Genomic DNA, 24,376 nt, shown 5'->3' with positions numbered 1-24,376 from the left:
GTACAAACCAGACAGAAAATTCTGGGTTTATCCAGTTGCAGCTTTGGCTCATACACATGCTATAGGAATAAGACACATTTGCTTCAGTCTCTGCAGTTAAGAACAGTATTCTGTGATAAACCTGTTAACGAGTAAAGTGAAAATCTTGATCAAGGTATATTCTGTCCTACTGTTTTGTAGCCAAGAAGCTTTGACTCCTAAAGAAAAGCATAAATTCAAAGCATTTAAAGTATAATCATAATTTATAAGACTTACTAGTATGATCAGAAAACTCCCTGTTTTATCAGGTAAGTAAAGGGCTGTGCATTCCAACCCTTCTAGAGAAATAGTTAATAAAAATACAATTAAGAGATATTCATTCAGCATGCTTTTTTTTTTTTTTTTAATAAAAGACAGATTTTTAAAAATTACCTGAGAAAGGTTTTGAGTAGAGCCTGCTTTTACACTGACATTTTTTAATCTCCTCTGGATCCTGTATGTCGCTGTGACAGGCTTTACAGTAGAACTGTGCCCTAGAAAACAGAAGTGAATTACACAGAACTGAATTGTGTTTAACTCATAAAAGAATAAATGCACTTGCCTGGTCTTAAAAGTTTTTCTGTTCTAGACCTTTTTTTCAACAAAACAGTAATAGGGAATCTTACCTTTTGACTTCTGCCAGGGAATGAGCAATAAAAAAGCCGACTGTTTTCCGATGAAGCTTTATCTGCGCAGATGGATTGATCAGGATAGTGCTGTATTGAGAAACAATCAAAAGAGTAATCACAGTTTGTCCATCTGGTGACATTTTTCACCTCTGTTGTGAGAATTCAGACTATATGATCATAACAATCTCCTCTCACCTCACAATCTTACATTAATCCTCTTTGTTATAGCTTCTGTGGCTTACAAGAAACACATGAGACATGAAAAAGTTAACGTGCTTAACTTTAACTGTGGAATTTACTGTCCACAGAAACCTGGGGGAGCTGTGGAAGACCAGGGACTCGCAGCATGCAAATCAGCTTCTGTTAGGATTTCTGCAGTTTCTTCAACTCTGGGGCTCCTGAGGATTTAGTGGCCCTTTTTGTAATTAATTTGCTAAATTGTAAACTTAATAGGAAACAGGTGCTTTCATTTTCACCACATTATTTTTGAACATTTAATGTAACAAAATCATTCATAGTTTACTGCAGCCTGGATGGGCCACTTCTCCATGGGGTCACTGATAATCCTGAATACTCACACTTAAAACACAAGTTCCGTGCAACCGAAGATACTAAGGATGTGCAGGGTTTGAGGTATCTGCTCTAATGCTGAACATACCAGGTAAAACAAGGGGAAGAAACCTTATTTTCTATGGTTCCCCCTTCTACATCCAGAGTGAGTATCCCCACTGGGCTGCTTTAAGCATATCTATACTGAACCCCCTGCGACATCACTTAATTTACCAGTTTCCCCTACAAATACCACTCAAGGTACCAGCTCAGTCCAAATTCCTATTGCTTTCAACCCAGTTTTAATGAATATTGGTAGTGTGAATGGCATAGGGAAAGGTGACACGGTTGTTCACGTTTTTCTTCTGCAGAAGTGAAGGCTTGTACTCAGCTCCTCCAGATTCATGGCTCAGAGGACAAGCAAAATATGAATGACTATAATTATTACTATAGATATTGTAGCCACACCTAGAGGTCCTGCTTTTAGAAGAGGTACCTTGTCTGTGCCAGCTGTTGTGTAAAGAAAGCAAATATATAGTCTCTATCTCTCAGAGAGCATGCAGCTTTCTTTTCTTGCTCTCTCTTTCCATCACTATTTTCAGCCAGACAACGTATGAACTCAAGGAAGAGTAGATTGAGTTGTGGCCTGGTTTTCATTAGTGCTAAGCAACTACGTCTACTGCCTGCTTTCAGCACAGAGTTCATTCAACACTTCTGGAAGAGCCCCAATGTATTTCTCACAGCAGTGTTTCCCTGCCATCCTCTGTTTTCAGAGTTTCTTTTCTACAGTTTCGTCAAAACAGCCATTTCCTTTATAAAAGTGGAAAGAGAAATAATTGCACTCAATAGTCTGCATTTTCTGGGTGACTTCTCAAGCATTTTAAAGATCTATGGCACTTACTTATTCCCCTTTCTGAACTAGTTCCAGCTTCCCCATTAGGATGTCTTGTATTTCATCGTTAGAACAGACAGAGTGCTATCTGGCCCAGGACCAGATCAGCTTCAGAGAGCAAAAGCTCTGCTGCCAGCATTGACAAATTATCCCTTTATTGACAACACTTTATAGCATTTAGGAGCCTCTGTAAACTCATGTGGCTAAAAAATTAGGAGATGTTTCCTTTACCAATGAAAATAAATATGCTTGAGTCACCCCAAATCAAAGCGAGACCCGTGCTGTTTGCATGTGGAGCGGAAGGTAAGAATGGTGTTTCATCTCCCGCCTCTCGCCTGATTCTCTATGAGAAAAGAGAACACAGAAGAGATTGTTGTATGTGGTAAAATTCACCCTAGCACCTCAGTAACCAGGAACAGCACCTTGATCCTATTTCCTAAATACTGTGCATAGCAAGATGAGAGGTGTATAAAACCTGTGCAGAGCCTGGGGTATGTGTCTTCTGAGTTCTTTGGAACTTGTTAGTTTGGAATTAGTTGACTTCTTACTAGAAGAGAAGTCTCCCAGACAATTACCTCTCCCCTTGACTGCCAAATCTGAGTTCAATTCCCAAGAGGACAAGGTTCAGTTTTACAAAGCACAACCTGGGGAAAGAAAGCAAGCCACGGTTGGTTGCAATATCTCTGTACTGTAAAAAGACACATCTGGAAGGAAATAACAAAAACAACCACATCTGTACCACATACCGACAAACCTCTATAAAAGTCATGTCTGCAAAATCATTGGAGAGCTGAAAAGTTATTACTTTGTAGTCTTTGTCTTCCAGAAGCATTTTGTCCTTCAGATATTTTCTCTTTGTCTAAAAGAATCAACCATAAAGATAATGTATTTATTGGAAGGCAAAGCAAGTAGGGTATGTAATCTAACACTCGGCCAATACTCTACCACCACATGGTATTAGATCAAAAGCCCTTAGTTACTAGAAGCAGAATGACATCAGCTGTGTGTTGTCAGAGACAATATCAGAGTTAATAAACAACAGACCAGGGAAAGTTTCAACCCTTCTAGACGCTTCCAGTTCATACTGCCATCGAAGAACAGGTGCTATTACTGCATACAACGTTACAGGGAAGTTTCATGACTGCAAACTTTTGGGAGCCCGTTCTTTGAGGAAAGTTACACCTTACTTTGCAATAAGATTAACCTGCCTCCTTAGTTACGCCAGTGAGGACTGGTCTTGTGTTAAGTGTCACCAATCACAAATACAGTTAATAGGGATGTGATTTATTGCTGAACTGTGATCGCCTACTCCAGTATAAGCACTTTTTTTCCTTTGGTAGTTGTGTGGGTAGGGAAGGTTTGTTTATACTGAGGTAGTTAAAGCAGCAACACTTCTACTGCTTCCAGCTCCTTCAGGTTTTAGGCTGCCGCTCATTGTGTCACAGCATATGCTATTCCCTTGGCATATGAATGCCTTCCACGTAAAAACTTGATAGGCTACTAAAAAAAAAGTCTTAAGAGTGTTGCTTTCCAAATAAAAATTATTTAATGGATTTTGACATAAAAGGTTTTTATCAATTTAAAAAGTTTGCTGAGTTTTCATAGTATGCTTAAAATACCACTTCTGCTAGCTTTGCCATGTCTGTGAAATATTTAGACTGGAAGAAAACCACACATGTCAATGAAAAAATGTTGTCTAACAAGGAGCCCAATTCTACATACAACTTCCACATTGATAAACTCTGTATTTATTTCACCTGATATCTGTTTAGTTTGTCTAAATGAATTTTGTGAATGAAAAGTCCCTGAAGAAAGAAATAGCAGTCAATTTCTTCTGTGCAGGAGATGAATGTGAATTATCACATATAGCCACTAGGTGATAGCAAAAGCATGTCCACTGCAGGACTAGCCAACCTGAGACTTGTTCAGGCAACTGCACACTTAACTAACAGTTCTGTCTTTTTATTTTTTTAATTAAATCTTCTGGTATTGATTTGGAAATATTTGAGCAACTTATGTACTGTAAAGTTAATACATAATTTATCAATTTTGTGTTCTAGCAGATACTGACGAGCACAGACAGAAAGAAGTAGGATAAATTTGAATCACCTTCCTTGCAGAGAGATGGCAGGATTTCTAATTGTCGCTGTTCCTGTGTAAATTACCCCATAAGACCTAACCAAAGAAATAAAAACGCCTAAAAGAATACTGAAGAAAAGCATGCTATTCTGGAAAGGGTACATGGGACTGATTCTCAGCCCATTTTTGGGTGTCTCAAGCAGGAGTGGTTCTGCTGAAGTGCTTTAAGCACAGATTCAGATAACGAATGCCAGACAGAAGGGAAGCAAGACGCAGAGAAGCTAACAGGGTCCATACTATGCAGTAACCAAAACTGATTTACTGTGTTCTCTCAAGGCAGCGGAGCACCAGCATCACGTTAATGCTTTTGAACCTACAGCAACAGGCAAGGCGCTCCCACAGATCAGCTAAAGGCAGCAGCAGGGCTTGCTGGGGGCCATCCTTTACTTTGGCACCTCCTTGCACACTACTGTAAAATGCAACCTTAGGCTCTTTTGCCTCGGCGTGCTCTAGAGCACTCTTTTCACATCTTGCACTAAATTAGAGTAGTAAATTAGAAAGAGTATGTTAGGTTTTCTTGCCTTCTGCGCCAAGCTTAATCCCAGGATGATCAAGATAAACTTCAGCAGACCTGGCTGCTGTTTCTACTCACAAGTCAGGCACATGTTTCAGAGAAGATCCCACTGGGCTGTGTTCACATTATTTAGACAAGTGAAGGACATACCTCAGTATCCTCTTTCATGATGAACAAACTGGTTAGGAGAGTAGACAAACCAGGAACAAGGCAGCTTTGTGCTACAAAGCCTAGCTTCAGTTCAGCTAAACAGATGACGCTGTCTCCTGCCCTCCAGTCCCAGTTGGGGATATTCGGCAGGTACACCTGTTTCAGAGGAGGAAAGTGGTGACAGACCAGCATAGAGATAGGCAAGCCACAATGTTCCTGTGAAATGATGGTTCTTGTCTTTCTTGCCTTCAACTTTAAAAAAAAAAATAAATCTGTGCTGAAATATTTTAACAGATAGCTAAGTGGAGTTCTGAGGTTCTTCGGCTGGGATTTTTTAGGTTGGTTTATTTTCTTTTAAAATTCAACATGCATTTGCTGACAACTTTGACAAAAACAATAAAAACAAACAAAAAGTCATTCTTTAGTGTTAGTAATGTTAAAAGTAATCTAGTTAGGTTAGTAACTGGACGAATAAGAGACACTGGATAAAGATCCTGTTTTTATAAAAGGAAGAGATTTCTGATTCCATAAAGGCCAGCATTTCAACCGTGACAACCCACATGACAGACAGACAATTGTGATACCTTGTTACGGGACTGAATTATCTGTAAAATTACTCTCGTGTTCGGGTGGTGATTCTTGATAGACAGCACTCTGTACAAAAGATACAATTTCTGATTAACGTGCTCAGTTCTGGCTTGGGTCTCTCATTTTTAAAGTCAGACTAGTTTACTCCAGCAGAGAGCAACTGGAGAGCAGTGACAAAGAATGGCATATGAGCCAGTGCCCATATCTGGGACCTCTACACTTCAAGCACATCCAATTCCACTATCTGGAGAGGAAGGCATCAAAATATTTTAAGATAATGGCACATGGCTTGGACAGAGGGTGAAGAAGCATACCTGCATCCCACTAAAAGTCTAGAGCTAAGAGAAGTAATGATAATGAGTATTATTTGCTTTGCCAATTCCACCTGTAAATTTCATTCATAAACTGACATCTCCACTTCAGGAGATGCCTTACAAACAGAAAGTAAAGATAACCCAGTTTGGAACTTGTATCTCTGGATTGCTTTCGGGGTACGCTAATTATGCCATCAGATTCACACAATGCAGCCATACTAAGGAAGTCCCCAGTTCAAGTCTGCCTTCTACGAAGATGTGTAGAATTATCAGACCTGACAGCAGAGCTGCACCAGACAGTAGTGTGCAACCCTCTCCAGTGTAAAGGAGCCAGACTCCTCGACTGCTAATATTCAGGATACTGAAGAAGGTAATTACACCATATTTAGTAACATCATATTCTGTATGGGGTTGCGAGGCTGCACAGCTGCTACCTGTCTCAATCCTTCAACACATCTGATAAAATCATAGCAGAAAGCAGTCAGTTGGCTTTCAGAGTTCTCCAGGCAGAAAAAAGACGTGACAGGACAAATATGTTCCCCTGCCAACAGCACTATCTGTGTCACTGTTAATATCAATCAGATAGAGAACGAAAGCACTGGAGTATCTCATCCTACCTCATGATATTGGAAGTATCTTCAGTATAAGGCTGTGGAGAGTGAACATCTGCTAGAATGAGACAAGCATTTGCAGATCCCATCTGTATCCCAGGAGAGAAAAGTTAAATCAGGGTTTAACCCCATATGAAGTACAGCAATCTCTGATAGCAAGCTGATTTAGTGGCACATGTCTTTGGTTAAAAGCTTATGTAAGATCATCACGATCCTATTACTCGGAGTTGTACACATGCCTGAACGTCTCAACAGTGATGCAGCTCCAGTCAGACATACAGTATGTAATGCATATTTCTGTTTTCAAAGTGCTGGAACGTGTGAAATGTTTAAGTTCCTAGCACTAACACCTTCCTAGGAGAGGTTACAAAATACACAGCTTTGCTGTAATCTTCCCCAGCAAAGTCCCGCTGAAGCACTTCAAGGGTCAGTATTTGGGCAGGTCACAAGACCTTCGTCTCAGTCACCTAATCAACACTAGGGCTGTGTAATGAAGTCATTAACAACAGGTTTCATTTATGGTGGAGGTTTTATAGTCTGCTGTGAACCGGGTGGAGATCTACCACTGCATTTCAAATGGGATACTAACAAACAGAAACCACACTAAAGTTAAAGAAGGCAGTGGCATTTTGGGGGTTTTTTTTGGGGTGGTTGTTTTTTTATTTTATTTTATTTTTTATTCCAGGTCTATTCCTTCTGCTTCTATTAGAATATTTTACCAAGTCTTCAGTATTTCAAAACACTAAGTGTCTTCTGGACATCCATAAAAGAGACCCAAATACGATGCACACTCTATAGATGAGCTAACTAAGGGCTATTCCAATTTTCCAATTATTTAAATACGATTTCCAGAAATGCTGCACTCCATAACATTCCTCTTTCAAAACCAGATGATCAGTTTGGCTTTCCTCTTTATTTTTTGTGCTTCAGTGCTTGAAAAATCTATAGCCTGAAAAGTCTGTTATGCCTGACTCTTCCATTCTTGGTTCCCATGAGTGATATGTTGGTATGCAAAAGGTACGGAAAAGGTTCCACTAAAATAAGCAGAGCTGCTTGAAGTGTAAATCTCAACATGAATTGAGTAAATGCAGCTCGACCATCCTTTCATAAGGGACAAGGTTTTCCCAAGGTTGGCTTATCTACAAGAGAGGGCAAATGATGAAGTTCTTACCCCAACTCTCTTCAGATCTTCAGAGTTCAGTGCAGAGCCATAAAAGAAAGTCGCGTAGGCTGAATAGCATTTGAACACAGCTTCCAGCTCCAGACTAGGAAGAGACCTGTTCAGTACAAACAACAACGGGGGGCAGGAGGGGGGAATCCATCAATCTCTCATAATTACATTCTCTGCAAGTCTCCATTTCTCAGAGAAGCTATTTGCCATAACTACTTGCTGTTTAAAAAAAGCTACAGGGATTTTGGCAGCTGAGTTAAACTACGTAGTTTAGATTTTAATGAAAACAAGCTTTTATAAAACTTAACAGTCATGGAAATGTTTCCTGGATTTTTCCTGTCTTCTACTATTGTCATTAATTTTTCATGAGTATCATTCCACAGCCATCCATGCAACTCTAATTTTACAGCTCACTGTTACTCCACGAGAGTCAGGAAATGACACTTCCTAGGGCTTGATTCTGTATTCTCTTTTCAAACGAAACTGCTGAACTTCAACTTTCTCTCCAACTCAAGTGTTATTTTCCTATTCAATTTATGCAAACTGTATCTCATCCGGGAACCTCTGTAACATTCTCTTCTACACAAGCTGTACAATACATTATCAAGATATCCCTACATTGATCCCAGTAATGAAGCATGCCCTGTAGGAAGATATCCAGTCTTGATTTAAAGACAGGAGTTGGAAAATCCACCCATTCTCTGAGCTGTTGCTTTTAGTGGTTATTAATCACTTCCCACTTTCAAAAACGCATGCCTTGCTTCTTACTTGAGTTTGCTCGACTTTGAACTCTAGTTATTAGCTTTTGTTATACCTTTCTTTTCCAGATTAAAGAAGATTTTTATACAGGTTATGAAGCTACTTAGGCACTTTAATTGAGCCAAACTCCCTATCCTCTTCCTGTTATGCTGAACAGGCTGAACTCTACATCTCTTCCTCTAAAGCATTTTCCTGTCTTTGAACCATTCCTGTACCTCATTTCCATGCATCCTCAATTCAACAGCTCCCTCAAAATGTCATGGTATTTCAAAAGAGATGCCTATAATATTTTGCTCACCTCTTGCCCCACCTCCACTGCATGCCAAGGTAAAATCATGTTTGTGCTCCCAGCAATCACCTCCCTCTGAAGCGTCTGCTTTCAGAAACATGTCTAATGGCTTCAGCTAGGCAGAAGAAGGGGATCTGACAGGACAGTTGAAATGCCTGATATTTTTAGCACAGAAAAGTGGCTTCGCTTTCCCCTTTTTGCCATACACCAGCATGACCAAGTGGAAATTACAAATTTTCTCCCCAGGATGAAAAAAATGTATAAGAAATTGAGACAGCTGACAATTATTTGATTGCCAGACTTGGCAAGACTTGAAGTCGGGTATATCTGGCAAAGCTAGTTTGCTATGTAATTTACAGGGAAACATTTTTTTTTTTCCTAATTGATCACAACAGAAAACATTTTATCATAAACATTCCAGCATGAAAACTTCACTGCTACGATTCGGTTTCTAACTCTAATTAATTAGTTACACAGCATTGCTTTCCTTTACTTTCAGATCTCCTACATTTCCCCTAAGCGTTCAGGGAATCAAAATGAAATATCTCAGAGAAATAAGGATACTTACTCTCCCAGAAAAAGGATTTCTGTGCAAACATTCCCCTTGTCCTGAAGCAAAAAGTCTCGTAGGAATGTAGTGACACTCTCCAGAGTGATATTACCACAGACAACAATATAGCTACAGGAAGAGATCAAGCAAGATTTGTCACTTTGAAAATAGAATGGCTGTTGCAAAGCTGACGCTGTATGAAGCTACACACCTGTTTGTAGCATATTAATCCCAGTAATGCAGAACACAGTTTGTGTATTCGGTTTGATGGTAATTTCATCCATCGTGACTATGTACTTCAGGAGTTATTTTGGAAAAGAAGAGGAACTAGAAGTTTTAGAAGCAGTGAATGGTAGGCATTCCAAAAACAGAGAGTCATAGAAAGAACTTTATAAGACCTGGTTAAAGCTGTACCTTCCCAGTCCTGCGAGTGACCAAAAAACCCCCAACCACACCTACACTGAAAAAACCCACCACCAATGAAATAGGCCTTTTCGCTCTCTCAGTTAGGCTATCAGGTCAGCTAGCTTCTCTTCCTTTGAAGATAAAATCCATGGTGAATAGTGCTGTTGAAAAGGTTTATTCCAACAGTCTTGAGGTAAGGATCAACCCAGAGTAAGTTTCAGGATTTCATTTAAGTTACTACTGAAAGCTTTATTTAGCTTCTTACTTCTTCTGAGCTGGTTCCCAGCCTAGTCACTAACCTGTTTTTTATTTTCCAAAGACAAATAGCAACCATACTTACTTTTTCCCACTCACCACTTCATAGGAGGATTTGTAATTTTTATGGCTTTCAACAATTTCCACAACTTCAGGGATAAAGTTTGCAAATAGTACCTAAGACATTTAAAAAAAAACAAAACATCTTTCTCAGAGCCAATTCTGTCTCTCCTAACCACGACACATTAGTTTGTGAGAGTTTAAATTATGTGGAACAACAATGAGAAATTTACTTCAGATTGCTAAAATCCCTGGCAGGAACGTACAACTGTATGACGTAGTGATAATGGATTTATCCCGTTGATGCTTTGGATTAGTTTTGTCCACTATTTTGGCTCTTGCCAGTATTTGCAGCCGCAGGAAGAAACGCTAGAAGCCCTGCCAGCTTTTTGAAGAGAAAATTACTCTATAGCCATGCCAGTAAATACTTAATGTCAAAACTCTCTTTGCTCATAGACATCCAATCCCTACTACAAGACCAAATTTTTTGAGACGCTGCTGTTCACTATCTGTCCCCAACTGCCATTTTCAGAAAAGAAATATAGGTTTCTTACCAAACCACCAATAATGAAGAAAACAACGAAGGTTCGGCCCAACATTGTTTGAACCACAACATCACCGTAGCCAACCGTGGACATAGTCATCATTACTAGGTACATGCATTTGAAATAGCTGAGGGACTGGGAATTCGCAGGCTGAACCCAAGGATCTCCATTGTTTTCTACCTGCCCAGGGGCAGGAAAAGAGAAGAGAAAAGGGAAGATTAAATTGGTTTTGGTTTCAGTTAATCTCCAAATCACAATTATTTCATTTAAAAAATTGGCACTATTTTAGTTATTGCAGAAGTGATTCATTACTGGGGAGCGGGGGAAGGAATGGGGGGGACTGCATCCATAGAACCACATCTGATAACATATGCAAGTAACCTACACTGGCTTGAGCCATGCTTTGTCCTGGTACAACAAAATTGTTCTCTCCTAAGAGAACGCTGCATTTGTTAGGAAAAGGCATATACCTAAAGTTCACGTGACAATACTGATTTAAGGGTGACAAGGAAGGATGTGTAGATGATTATACATACCAGGTGAATAAATCCTGCAGCTGTGAGCCAGGTACTGATAAATACAGCAAAGAGCTTGGAGAGCTTGATTGAATAACTGGAGACAGAAAAGGAAAAATCCCAGAACATTAAAATGTAACATAATCTTTGCCAGAGTCAAGAATTTCCTACATGACCCAACTCCACTCAACAAAACTCTTCTCTAGTGAGTGTAAGATTACATATGAAGGATTTAAGATTAGAAAAATCTTCCTACATCCAGCCCTTTCTATCATAGGCAACATGTCAAATAATCCCATTTTTGACATTTTTTAGAGATGATCCCTTTAAGATTTCTGGCATTTATGATTTCCACTCATTTCCTCACTGCCAGAGTCTCACTGAGCTGATGGTTATAAATTTTTTTGTGATTTCCAGTGCAACATTATTGAGAGTTATTTTTTTTTTTCCATATGCAACACCAGCATTTTCCTTTATTACCTGAGTCAGCCAAAATACACACATCAGAGAGAACGTTAGGCTTCCAAGCGTACTTGGCGAGGCTTTAACTTACTTGTTCTTCGTGATCCTGAGGAACTGCAGTATTCGTGGAAGTTCTAACAACCTAAGTGCTCTCAAAAAACGCAAACCTGCAGAAAAGTGAGAAAGTCAGAGAAGGAAGAAAAAGTCTGTCCAGAAGTAGAGTGTTCCACGTATTCGATATGTTTAAACATGCATGCTTTGTTTTCCACATATTTATAGTGGAGCCTACCTCACACTTGTCAAGAGAGGATAACATTGCTCAGTATTCAGAGCCTTTATGTCACTGGATTTCCACCTATACCCTCAACTGACGCCTTCAATTATGAGAAAAATTAAGAATTGCAGTTCCTTTGAGCTATGACTGGAAAGCTTAAGCGACATACAGATCCACTAGGGTATAGACCCCAGAGCATGCAAGAAAGCCATTCACAAAAATCAGGGTACCATCTTTGCTTCCCTGCTGGGTAACTCCTCATCCAGTTCTCAGGTAGAGTGACTGCCTGGCTTCTAGTATCTCAGCAGACAGATACACATAATGGAGACAGACTTGGGTAAATTACAAGCCCCTCAAAATCAAAGAGTTTTTGCAAACAAAGCATAATTTTGCTCCAAGAGAACAGTTTTCATACTGCTGGTCAAAGCCTCCCCAAATCAAAATAAACCTGAAGTGATTCTTGATGTAAGATGCAGAAAACCACGGATGGAAAGCAGAACTTCTAAGTCTTACTTACCAAGCCAATTCTTCTTTAAATAATAGGAAACAAAAACTGGAGGGATCGTGAAGAAATCCACAAGAGAATTCAGCTCAAGCCAGAACCTCAGCTTGTCATCTGCTGCCACAAACTAAAGATGAATAACATCAAAAAGCATCAGTGTTGTGTGATCGTGGGTCTCATCGGAGAAAGAAGGCAGCTCTCTGAGGAGACCCATTTTTTGCAGTCTGCTTCCTTCTCTATTGTTTTGGCTCTGGTGGACACCCCCTTAACATTTCTGTTTTGTTTCAGAAAGGCTTGGGCTGGAGCCCCAAGAACACAGAATGGGTTGGACCTAAAGGTATAACAATGCTCTTTTTCTCTCCCTCTTTCTCATCTGCTCCTTTCTTCTTTTTTCTAGGGTGTCTTTCTCTGTGGTGCTGCAGTATCAGTAAAAATGAATTATAAAACCGAAGGGCAGGCAAGACCCCATCCTCATCACATCAATCTATAACTTGGAATATCCTGTTTCTAATGACTTAAGCAAAAATTCTCATATCAAAAGCTACAATCAGAATGTATTTCACACCAGTGCAACTAATGTCATTTTAACAACAGATGGCACACAGCTATTACAGTTTGTTCAAGAAAAGCTGAAGAGAGACCCGACTAATTCATTCAGTGGTTTAAAGACATGGAGAAAGACTGACAAGGCTAACATGTGAGCTGGGAAATGTTGCAGAAATGCTGGAAATAACCAGATTCCAAAGGGAGAAAACAAAGTAATTACAAGAAAAGGTGAGAAACCAGAGTGGCTCTGAGTTAAGCTAGGGCAATCAAACATATACTACAGAGCACCTGCTGTTCACACAGGTAAACTGCTCCCAAATATAGGTCAATTTTAACTCAACTTTCCCATAAAGGTTCCTTACCCGTAATCCAAAGTAAAGGAGGAAGAAAGCATTGAAGCCTGTATCTACATAAAGGATGCTCTCTGGAAAGGAGATCTTGAATTCCTCTGTTCTAATTGGGAAACAGACATCGCAGCCAGTGGAGGGAAAGGAAAAAAAAAGAAAACAAAAATGAGCAAGAGTGGCTATAAAGTGACATTCGGTTTGCGTTTTTACTACAAAATAATCACAAAACCAGAATTTAAATGTATTCACAGTTTTGTGTAATTTAAATCTCTTCTCCCTCAGTGGGTTAGGCAGAATAAATGGCTGTTAATAGCAGGCTTTCATTAGCATTAGCAAGCATGTTAAAACATGACATTATTTATCTATCACGCAAATATACTGGAAAGATGGGTTTCATGTATTTATAGAGTGCTTATGCAAATCCTTCTGTTGACTTCTTCAGGAAAATGGTTTCACCCTTCTCCTGTGGGCCAGTATACTCTTCTGTATTCAGTTTAGTCAGCAGAAAAGAGAGCTCCTGTAGCTATTTGTCACTGAACCCCTTCTGAGCATGCCCTCTGACTGCCACGGGAGTGGTTGGAGCACTGAGCAGCTTCCATCAAAGTCTGCAAACTTTAGCTTACAACACCAGCTTACATTTTCTAGGCCAGCCTCACTGACCTTGCATGAAATAGGCTTGCAGAGTGCTCCAAAGTGTAACAGTGCCAACCGATGCAAGCGGTAAAATCTGGCAGCAGAAAGCTGTGGGAATAGCTTTTCCCGCTGGCACCACCTGGTCCAACAGCGGATGTTTGACAGCGCCCAAAGAGATTACAGGCCGTATTCTTACACTCGCCTGCTGACATGTTGCCTACACCCGGCTGACAGCAAGCGAGGTACATCCACTATGAACCATCTGAGGCACCTCTTCCTCCACCCATGCAGGGGAGATTCTGAAAGCAGCAGCACGGAGTAAACTAGTCCCATAGGTCAGCCCAGGTGAACATCTACTCTCACCTACAGGTGCAGTGCTATTCATGGAAAGAACTCTGTGTAAATAGGATTAGCTGCCTGTTTATTCCTTTAAAAAAATCCAACTCTTTCCCTTCAGAAGCTATTCCTAGATGTTTGTCAGCTTTATAATGTCTTGGGATTAAACTCAATATTGGACTGCTCTTGATGTAGAATTCTGCTTCTCAGGTTTACCCTTGCTGATTGAATTCAGTTCAGAGTGCTCCACAGCTTTTATATTTTATTTATTTCTTTTTATTATTCCATTTTATTTTTCCAGTGCTGTTCACCAGTCCAAGCAAAGAACTGAGAACAATGCTCTGGCATATTAATTCAATCAAAGGGGTTTATATATTGATATCTTTTTACCCCTGAGCATATTCTACAAAATATATGTATTCAGGTAAAGACTGGTAGAGGCTACAGTGTGCTTTCCTCCTCAGCCTCATTATTTTATTCCCATCAAATTGTTTACTGAAGGCTGGGTTTTATAGAAGAACTCCATTCCCATTTAGATACAAAAAATGGATGGCCAGACTTTCAAAAGAGCTTTGGGTAGTGGGTGGTGAGCTGTAATAAGAATCTAGCATTCTCTGAACACTGCGATAGCAACAGCCGCGCCTTGAATGCTTCTGAAAATGTCTGTATCAAAATGGGTGCCAGACCCTTTTCAAAAGCTGTAGGATTTGGACATCTGTCCCTCAGTTCTCCTGAAAATCCAGCCTTGAAGGAACACACACAAAAACCCCACATACACTGAAACCTCAACAGCTGCAACAGAAAGATACAAACCACAATTTTTCCTTTCTGGCTGCATCGTGTAGTTCCATGCACCACTCAGGCTGCTGCTGTCGTGCAGTTATGCCCAAGGTGAGCTCTCCTGGCACCTGTAATCCCTGTTAAGTATTGGTGTCTTAAAGTAAGGGAGGAAGATGTACCTGACAACCCATGGAGCTCAAAAGGGCCTGTCACACATCAGTGCCCATCAGCTCCTCTGGCTCCTATCTGTGGCCACAAAACAGCTCTTAGAAAACACATCAGCTTGGCAGTTTATTTCTACAGTTTGTTTAAACAAGCTTTTTGGATAAACATCAGTAACGTACTTACTCAGCAAGATTGACAAAATAAATGATGAGAGAGCCAATATTCAGAAGAAACACCAGTATCACCTGAAAACATCAAAGGGGATGTTATGAAGCTCACTCTGGTAGTAACACACCTTCCATCCAAAACAAGCACACATCTAAAATACCATTTTTTCTGGTTTTTTTTATGACTTAGCGGAGAGGCAGAAGGAACAAAACTCAGTTACCCACATACTGCAGCAATCCCAAGATAGATATTTTATTTAGGCATATGCACAATGAACCAAAATCTCAACCAACAGAAGTCAATGCTGGCATGTTAATTTGCTGCTGTGGAGGGCTGGATGCAGCTGACCACAGAACTCCAGTTCCCTGGTTGTCATTGTGAAAGGCCAGGGAATCAACCCCATGAGACTAGTTCCTCATTCGCCTGCAGCCACCAAAATCTAATATGCAAAAGGATGCTCATATGAAAAAAAGACAGTGAAGTTCAACTGAAATGTGCCATTGACAAATCCTTTTTTAGTGGATAAAGACAGCTCTCTCAATCCTTTGGACATGCATTTAAAATAACAAAAATTATTACTACTGATACGGTTACAATCAGTTCCATTGAAGCCATCAGGACTGAATCACTCAGAAGTGATTCAATTACCCAGAAGATCGAGACTGTGCAGGCAGACCCAGCAGTCTGCCTACAGCCAGATCTAGGGAGACATCAGATGGTGAGTTTCAGTCATTTTATGTAACTTTTCCTGCTTAGGAACTTTCCAAATCATCTTCTCAGGCCAAACATACTTGTATTAAGAAAAAGTGTGACCTAGATCATATGAACTGCAAAGCCTGACGTACACTTGTGTTTTCACTTGATGTCCTGACAAGACCAGCTATGCCTCACCACTGGCTGCCTTAGAAGGGGAAACCTGTGCTAGCCAATCTACTTACCAGTACACACCCCATAGATGTCTGAGCCGATAGCATCATTTCTACCTGCGTAGAGAAGACTCTTATCCAGTAGACTGATCTTTGTTTCCTTTTGTGTGGCCACCAGACATGTTTGTCCTGGCAGAAAAGCAAATAGATTGTTAACATTGGCTTTGCCAGACACTGCTTCCAAGGACGGCTAAAGCCAAGACAACCAGCCGCCACCAAAGCTGAATGAGGACTGAAAGTAAGAGGGGGATGGAATATATTTTCCTCCAGTTAAGCTACTAAAAGCTTCAGAAAGCCTTATCTTCCTGGATTTCGCCGAGGGCATGCTGTGCAGACACATACTGTGATATACAGCTGCAGTCGCATTTCTTCTCTACTGGTTGCACCAATGAGCATTGATTCCTGTCACCTTGAAGTGACTGCCTCATAACGTTGAGCCTGAGGAGTGTGCTCTGTGGCTAATAACATCTCTCTGCTACTCTCCCCACCCCTTATGCCAGGTATGAATTCATTTTCTTTGTTTTGACCATGTCAAATATTTCCCTAGCACAGACCCTGCAATATCTCAGTTCCAGTGTTCTGCTTAAACATGGCTTGTTACCTTTTTTAATATATGCCAGTAACAGCCCCAGGTAAGACTTAGATTTACTGTGCAGCTTCAGCTAATTCTGATTAGCTTTTGCTATGAGGTAGGATTCTGTCCTTTTTCAGATACAGCTATTAATAACTGTAACAAATAATGAACACAGATTATTCAGTGACAAAAAACCTGCAAACACATACTGGGAAAAAAAAACCAAAACACCCCAAACCAATGCTGCTTGTAATGCGAGATGCTGTGCTGGCTTCTCTTCTTTTACACTCAGTTTCTCAGGCATCAGAATCTCTGGAGCACTAACACTTAAGAACTAAACCCTACCTCTGCTCAGCAGCCAAAAGAACAGCAGTGAATCAGATTAATTTAACGTTTTGGCAATCAGAGATGCCTACAGTTTGCCAGCAGCGCAGGTGTTCCCTTCATTTTCTGCCCACACAATCCAGGTGAGCTGACGAGAATGTCAAGGCCTCCCCTGGAACTGATGGAGTACAACGGCCTGTGACAGTTGTTGGAGGCAACATGAAGCAACACAAGGAAAGAGCTCTTCAGTCCTGCAAATTACATAGCATCCAGGCCACTTATGTGCCTGGTTATGTCATACGAACCATCCTGGTGATATCCTTGGGAGCTACTAATACCTTCTCAACACTTCCACAATGCACACAGGGAGGACTGGGGTCAAAAAAATCACAGATCTTTTGCTGGTGAATTTGTTTTCAGCATGCTTAATCCCATCCTTGCCCAGTCTGTTTGGGCCATGTGAAAAAGGTTATTCTAAAGTACCAAAAAACTACTTCAGACAATTTTTCCAAAAGCAGAGGTAAACAGGGTGGGGAAGTATAGTCTTGAGAGATGGACTGACCAGGAACATGTACTCCTTGTTTCTGTTATGAACTCTGCCTTAGTGTTTAAATATCTATGTCTATGAGATACTGTGTGTTTGCACATATTAGTTTGCGTGTTTAAGAATCAGAGGTTGTACACAGTGTGGACTGAAAAGGCAGGCATTTCAGTGCTCTTGTGTGCATCTGTGTTTATCTACGTTCATATGTAGGTGCTGAGGTTTCTGTATGTATATGTTTGTGCAGCTGGTAGTATCTGCATTGGTAAAAATCTACCTTGTCCCCTTCTCTTAAAAGGGGAAAGACAGTAACATCCAAAAGCACTCACATGTTAATCACCTCTAAGATAAAAGTAAACCAAATCAGCCTTTCCCTGAACACAACACGTTTAGTGCACTATAACAGAAGATACTTTCTAAGCCAGTACTCCTTCCATACCAAACATATTTCTTGCATTCTCGCACCCACACAAAATATGAGGCATTTAAAAAAGATTTTGCTCTCACTTTTTTCATCCAGATCTTCTCTATACTGAATCCATAGGCATACCTAGCCAACCTGAAGGCCACTATGGCAAACAGGCCTCCCAAGAAAACAAACAAAGATGGTATAATAAAAGCCAACTGAAAGGAAAGATCACAGGTGAGGTTAAATTTCCCTGCCATATTAGGAACCACTTTGTTCTGCCTTCTTCCTCCTGAGCCTCCTTCGCTGCTTGGTCTTGGCCTTCTAGAACACTCATTGCTCTTGTGACACTGCAGTGACCTCAGTACCAGTGCTGTGCATCGTGCTGGCCCTGGTCAGACTGGCAGGCTAGGATACCGAGAGGGACTCCCTCTGCAATGGAAGGATTTGAATGGGGGTTCTCATTTAGAACTGTATCTTTTCAGTGTCATGACCAAGGCACTTTCTCTCTGAATATCTCAGTTTACAGAGCAGGTTCTCACTGTATATAGAACATAAGCTGCTTAATACAGACGTGTGAAGTCTCACACACAGCACTCCAGACTCATCAGTTCAGACCCCATTTCACGCTTCCTGTCAAGGGCTGCAACACGCACGTACTGCAGTAGTCCCTTGGGAATCTCCACTCAACTTTCGGATCGAGTCCTCCTACTGCTCAAAAACCCAACACGAGCAAGATGCCCTGGCACTGAAAAAGTAGACATGATAAGAGCTGCAATAGCAATAAAACAGAATAAGCAAGATAAGACTGGTCAGATGAGTCAGACCAAAGATGCACTTCACCTGGTATTTTCTCTCCATGATTGCCCAGTTGTTAGTGGTGAAGTACATTATGACCTTTCCACTGCTGTCTTAATTTCACTGGATTACTTTCTTTCTTTCCTAGTTTATTAAACTTTTTAATCAGAAGAATTTTAACAAGCTAAGTCAGAGTTTCTAATGATATGAAAATAACCAAGCTGGGATAAATGTGCTCTCACGCCCACAGGTGGCAGCATTTTCTTGGCGTTAGGCAACCTTTGCATACCTGTATGTAAAAACAATCTGCTTCCCAGCATCACTGCAGCCTTGGACAAAGGGAAAACCAAAGCAGAACAGCACAGTAAGCCATCGCCCAGAAACTGCTCGGTAAAAGCAACAGCTCATGTTGTACCATGCAGGCCTGGCTGCCCCACCCGCAGCTGGCGGGGTAGCGATGCCATCAGATACCACCAGTTCACGCAGTATCTTTCCCCCTTTCTATTCAAACAGAATGTCAGTAAAAGCTTTAGGTCTAGTCAAGAGTTTTGAAGTCTTTTATGAGCACTGCAGATGAATAATGCAATCAGACTCTTCTTCATGCAATCAGGACAGCTGAGTATGGAAGTAGTGATTTTGCCTGAATTGGGAAAAACATGTGCCCAGAGAAAAAAAAAAAAAAAACAAACCACAGAAAAAAATGGTGAAATAAAAGTCCAGCAAATAGCTGGTGGGGAGGCAAAAATATATGTTAGTGTAGCCTTTAAATACAGCAATATTTAATGTCTGCCCTCCCCTTTCCTCCCTTGCTGAGCATCAGAGGAGAGTATGAGTGATCAAACCTGTAGGATGTTTTGAGTGGTGAGGGTGGTCCCGGGGACAGCCTGCCAGCCAACAGGAGTCATTACCTGTGTTTTCATGGAGACTAATATGACAAAATTGCAATCAGCTCACCTAAGGCTCCAGGATGCCTGAGCCAAGAATGGAAAGAATTCTAGGTAAGTTCCCAAAGGGAGAAGGGTGGGAGGGTGGAGTGGAGAAAAGCAGGTTGGCTCTCCCTGTGACAGCAGCGATCTGCACTCTGCAGATAACCCCACTCAGTAACAAAGTGTTTACCTGCAGGACTGGAGTCTGGGGACAGAAATACACCCAGACAACAAAGGCATGCGACACCAGTCAGCACAACTTCTGCTCCACATCTAATGCTTCCTTAGCACACTTCTTCCACCTGGTCCCTGTTCTGTCTCAGACCTTCCTGTGGTGCAAGCTCTTCTCTGCTGCTGAAGGGAGGTTTTGACTGAAGATGGCAGCCTTTGCCCGTTCGTCGCTGCTGAGGTAGGGCTGGAAGCAAATCAGCTCACTGTAACTCCCAGCTGATTTCTCAGCCCAGCTGTCCCCAGAGCAGAAACAGGTCATTCACAAATCACAGCCGCTCAGCAGGAGCACAGAGCTGCAAAAAGAAAGCGATTTATTAGCATGCAGTAGCACACTGCCCGTCTTTGCAGTGACAGATACATAAAGCAGGAAAGGGAGCATGCGACAGAGAGCGGACTTTTATTTTCTTTAGTGTGACTAAATTGTAGCTTAGGCTGCACTGATGCACACGTTTGGAATTAAATACAGAGTGAAAATCTACGAAAAGGCATCATGTACTGCTATGTTTCTGGTGCAAAAATAGCATCACTGGTGTTCAGAATGCTTTATGAACATGAGGACGTCCATGCCTGTCTTCTGATGGGAAATACCTCAGTGCTATCATTTTTTATGGGTAGGAAAACTGAATGATAGAAATTAAGGCCCCAAAGGAATTCAGCAAGATACCAGGAACCTGATTTCATAGTTTTCTGGCATAGAAGCCTGTGTCTGAAGCTGCTTCCCTTCTGCAGCCACACCACTGCAACATGGCAGCATGATGCTCAGTGCATACCATGACACATCATTTAGACTAGTCTCTAACCAGTAGAATAAAATAATGCTTCTCAGAGAGAATTACGGATCTCCTAAATTAGGCTCATATTCTGGATTTTCCTAATTTGTTACTCCAATAGCAAATTCTTCCAATGGCTATTATCTTACCCTGAAAGCATGTGTACGTTTTTCCAGCTCTCGTGCTAGCTCCAGCTTGCAGTGAAAGCTGAATCCTGACCTTCCAGCCAAATTTCACTGTACATTTTTCTGCTGGCTAGTGGGGCCATCTATTATAAGAAGTCATCTTCCCTGTATTTGTGCTTGCACATTGTGATAGAGTCTCCTGTCTGATAGCCTAAATGGATCAAGCTCCTTACATCTTTCGCTAGAAAGATGTTTCCCAGACTCTGAATCATTTATACAGCTCTTTTATGAACCTTTCCAATTTTTCAGCATCCTCTTTGATCTGCAGACACCAGACCCTGAATCACTATCCCAGAGAAGATCTGGTTAATGGGGGTGGATGGAGTGGTAAGCTTATTATATTAGATCTGTGAAAGGAAAGATTTGATTTTAAAGTGCACCAGTTTGACTGAGAGGAAGGAAGGATAACAGAGGCATTGAATTGGGGAGACATTTCCTGAAAGGATTAAACTTCTGTCTGGGTAATGAGAACATCCACAGTCACATTAGACCGGATTAAAGAGAAAGATAAATTCTGCTGCTTCAGAGGATAAACCAGTAGCTGGTGGGGACTACAAATAAATGTCTCCTTTGGGTAGATTCTTCTGTAATTGTTCACTGTGGAGAGAGCTTACATCTTCCACTGAAGCAGCTGGCTACCAGCAGACCCAGAACACGGGGATAAATGGGTCTAGAGGAAATCGCCCATCTTTCTATTATGTGGGGACACACACACACACACACACACACACACAGAGACTGAAGAGACAAAGGGTTTGCACTTAAAGATTAAATCCTTATATCAACTCTTTCTGCTTCCAAGCCTATCTAGGGAAGACAGCAAAGAAATTAAACTGAGAAACGTGTATTACAGCCTGCATTCTCCCAGCCTCCTTCCCACTGCAATCTCCATTTGGGATGGAAATAAACAGATGTGTGTGAGTGTGACAGTCCTCTTATCCCTGCTTGGTAAATAGTTCCCACTTTTACTGTGCTCTGAACCTTCCAGGTGCAAAATAAAACAGATTGGTCTGGAATTTGGAAGCAAATGAGCCAGGCTGCTTGCTCCAGGCTTCCAATTTAATAAACATGCATCTATATCTAATGGACAGTCTGTCACTTCCCTTTAATAGAAATCACCTGCTCCTCTAATAATCATTAAACAAATTGACAGCACAATAGCCAAGGCCTCTCATCTTAATGCCACCTGCAGCAAGAGTAAAATAATCCACTAATATCTTTTCAGAAAGGCCATTATTCTGCCTAATATGAATGCATGTACACCCACTCCATGTGACAGAATCAAACATGTCCACAAAGGGAATAAACTGCACGTGAGTTCTCTTTATTTATATAATGCATGTATTTTATTAAGATAATTTCTTATTTTCTCATGATAAGGATAATAATCTCTCATGCCTCCCACAGTGCTTTCCTCTGATGGAGCCAGACCCTGAACAGCTTTATGGGCACCATCAGGCTGGATAGCCAGACATGCCTGCACCTACATCTGAAATGCAGCTGCTTTCCTAACTCGGAACTTTCAGGCCATGGTTTCCTAACGCTGATGAGACCTAGAAAGTTTTTAAAGTCCCTTTTGGAAGGGATTAGGATTGCTCTCCTATACATCCTTGTCTAGTTGTGGCAGGATCCACAAGGGTATTGGGACTTCTGACAGTTAACTAGCGAGCTCTGCTAAGGCCCAGGATGGCAATTCTGCATACAAGCAAGAAAAATACTTCAGGGTTAGACGGAAGCCCTCAACAGATAATTCAGCATGCTTGAATACCCAAGGGGCTGTGTGCAGCCTTCCTCAGTCTTCAGAAACAGAGCAGCATTCAAGGAGTACCACAGTCCTGTGTGGACTTTGCTATTTGTCAGTCTCTGAAGGATGGTCTTTCTGAGCTCAGCCAGAGCATGCAGTGTTTTTGAGGCAGCCAGATGCATGCCATGCCATAACATTCTATGTTAGTACATGTAGGTCACTTGAGCCTTACCAAACTTCCAATAGTAGAACCCCACCTTTATTTGCTGAAATCACATTCCATATCCACAGAGTGGTTATGGCCACACCTTAGGGTCACAAAAAGGGAGGGGAAAAAATAATAATAAAAAAAAATCAGAAAATAAACTCCAGTATGACAAAACTTAGACCCACTGGTGATGGAGCAAGTAGAGGCAGACAAGAGCTTGCTCTTAGACTCAGTCCTCCCTTTGACTTCTGCATTTTGTCTGCATTCTCAGATGCCCGTCTTCCCATCTTGAATGTTTCTCTCCTTGGCCTGGCTCTTGTTCTCCCTTTACACTCACTGATTGTAAATACAGCCCCATCAGTCTCAAAGTTCTGCTTGCTATTGGCCTTTGAAAGCTGTCTTATCCACAGCATTCATTACTGAGGGACACTTGAGGTTAATGAAGAATTCTCTTAACAACCATATGCAACCAGTTTGATTGTCTCAATCATGCTGATTTGGAAGTCATGTTACACCGTAGGGGGCCTCTCATATCTGACGAGAGTACAAAAAAAAAAAAAAATGCTGGGAGAAGAGACCATGTGCCAAAGGGACAGTGACAGCGCCGCACCAGAGCACTTCACAGGCCGTGCCCTGAGGGACGCCTCTCAAAGCCTGGGACAAGCTGTTCTATAAAGGCATGTGCAGAAAAGCCGTACCCACATGTTCGCACTCAGAATATCCTAAGGAATCCCCAAACGTCCTTCAAGACACCTCTGTATCTAGCCACACAGTTCTTGCAGCGTGGGAAGCGCCTCAGGAGGTATTAGTGTTTTCAAAGCAGCCTGTTCCCAGATGCCACTCCCCAGGCCGCTAACATGCGGCACAACCAAGAGCTCAACGGTGCATAAAACAGGACGCATTCACTAGCTCTCCCTTATGTGCAGAAGCTGTTCTGCAATTCCTGTTCGGAGGCAAATTCACTACTGTGCTACAACTACTTTCTGGCAGCTGTGCACAAAAGCTTTGTGGTGAATTACTCTCAGCTCAGAACAGAATCAACTGTCCTTCACAACTCCTCTGCAGGGGAGTATCCACACACACAAGTACTCAGGAGAAATCAAGGACATAGCAGGACTGGATCTACTCCAGGCAATTCCTAGACTTACAAACCTCATGGGGTTACTGATCATCTGGTGCATAATCTGGGAGTTCGGATGGAGGATGCAAGTGAGGAGTCTGAAATGGGTTGTACAGGGATAAATTGGGCTCTTGCTGTTTGTCTGGTCCTTATCACCACAGTACAAGAGCATATCAGTCATTTGCAGAGTTCTCTTCACAGCATGCCTGTGTGGGAGGGAAATTGCGCATCCCCATTTTCCAAACAGGGAGGTGAAACAAAAGGAGCAGTAGATGATTTTTCTGTTCCTCCCCAAAGTCGAGCAGGAGGTCTGCAGTTGAGCGGAACTGAAGCCATGTCTCCCGAGCCTCCCAGCTATCCTCCCGTCACCAGCAGTGACAAACCGCTCTGCGGCCAAACTTGCCTTGCAGAAATCTCAGCTAGGCTGATGGCGTCTCAACATACATCTTTTTACCAA

The 24,376-nt window shown here is 41.5% G+C and overlaps 1 protein-coding gene across 1 annotated transcript in view; it reads right to left on the bottom strand.

The window, feature by feature from the left end:
* KCNU1 (potassium calcium-activated channel subfamily U member 1) overlaps window positions 1-18,197 on the bottom strand; it is a 52,966-nt gene extending 34,769 nt beyond the window's left edge. The window contains exons 1-18 of the mRNA XM_064472532.1: window positions 18,033-18,197; window positions 16,105-16,221; window positions 15,182-15,243; window positions 13,100-13,190; window positions 12,207-12,318; window positions 11,507-11,582; window positions 10,975-11,050; window positions 10,448-10,618; window positions 9,919-10,010; window positions 9,192-9,302; window positions 7,576-7,681; window positions 6,411-6,493; window positions 5,476-5,545; window positions 4,892-5,047; window positions 2,835-2,947; window positions 2,664-2,732; window positions 645-734; window positions 412-512 (exon numbers count right to left, since the gene is read on the bottom strand). Coding sequence (XP_064328602.1) covers window positions 412-512; window positions 645-734; window positions 2,664-2,732; window positions 2,835-2,947; window positions 4,892-5,047; window positions 5,476-5,545; window positions 6,411-6,493; window positions 7,576-7,681; window positions 9,192-9,302; window positions 9,919-10,010; window positions 10,448-10,618; window positions 10,975-11,050; window positions 11,507-11,582; window positions 12,207-12,318; window positions 13,100-13,190; window positions 15,182-15,243; window positions 16,105-16,221; window positions 18,033-18,197 — 1,861 coding nt within the window. The remainder of the gene's footprint in view (window positions 1-411; window positions 513-644; window positions 735-2,663; window positions 2,733-2,834; window positions 2,948-4,891; window positions 5,048-5,475; window positions 5,546-6,410; window positions 6,494-7,575; window positions 7,682-9,191; window positions 9,303-9,918; window positions 10,011-10,447; window positions 10,619-10,974; window positions 11,051-11,506; window positions 11,583-12,206; window positions 12,319-13,099; window positions 13,191-15,181; window positions 15,244-16,104; window positions 16,222-18,032) is intronic.
* Between the last annotated feature and the right edge of the window lie 6,179 nt (window positions 18,198-24,376).

Source organism: Phalacrocorax carbo, chromosome 24 (assembly GCF_963921805.1).
Source record: "Phalacrocorax carbo chromosome 24, bPhaCar2.1, whole genome shotgun sequence".
NCBI lineage: Eukaryota > Metazoa > Chordata > Aves > Suliformes > Phalacrocoracidae > Phalacrocorax > Phalacrocorax carbo.
This window is presented reverse-complemented; position numbering and strand designations above follow the sequence as displayed.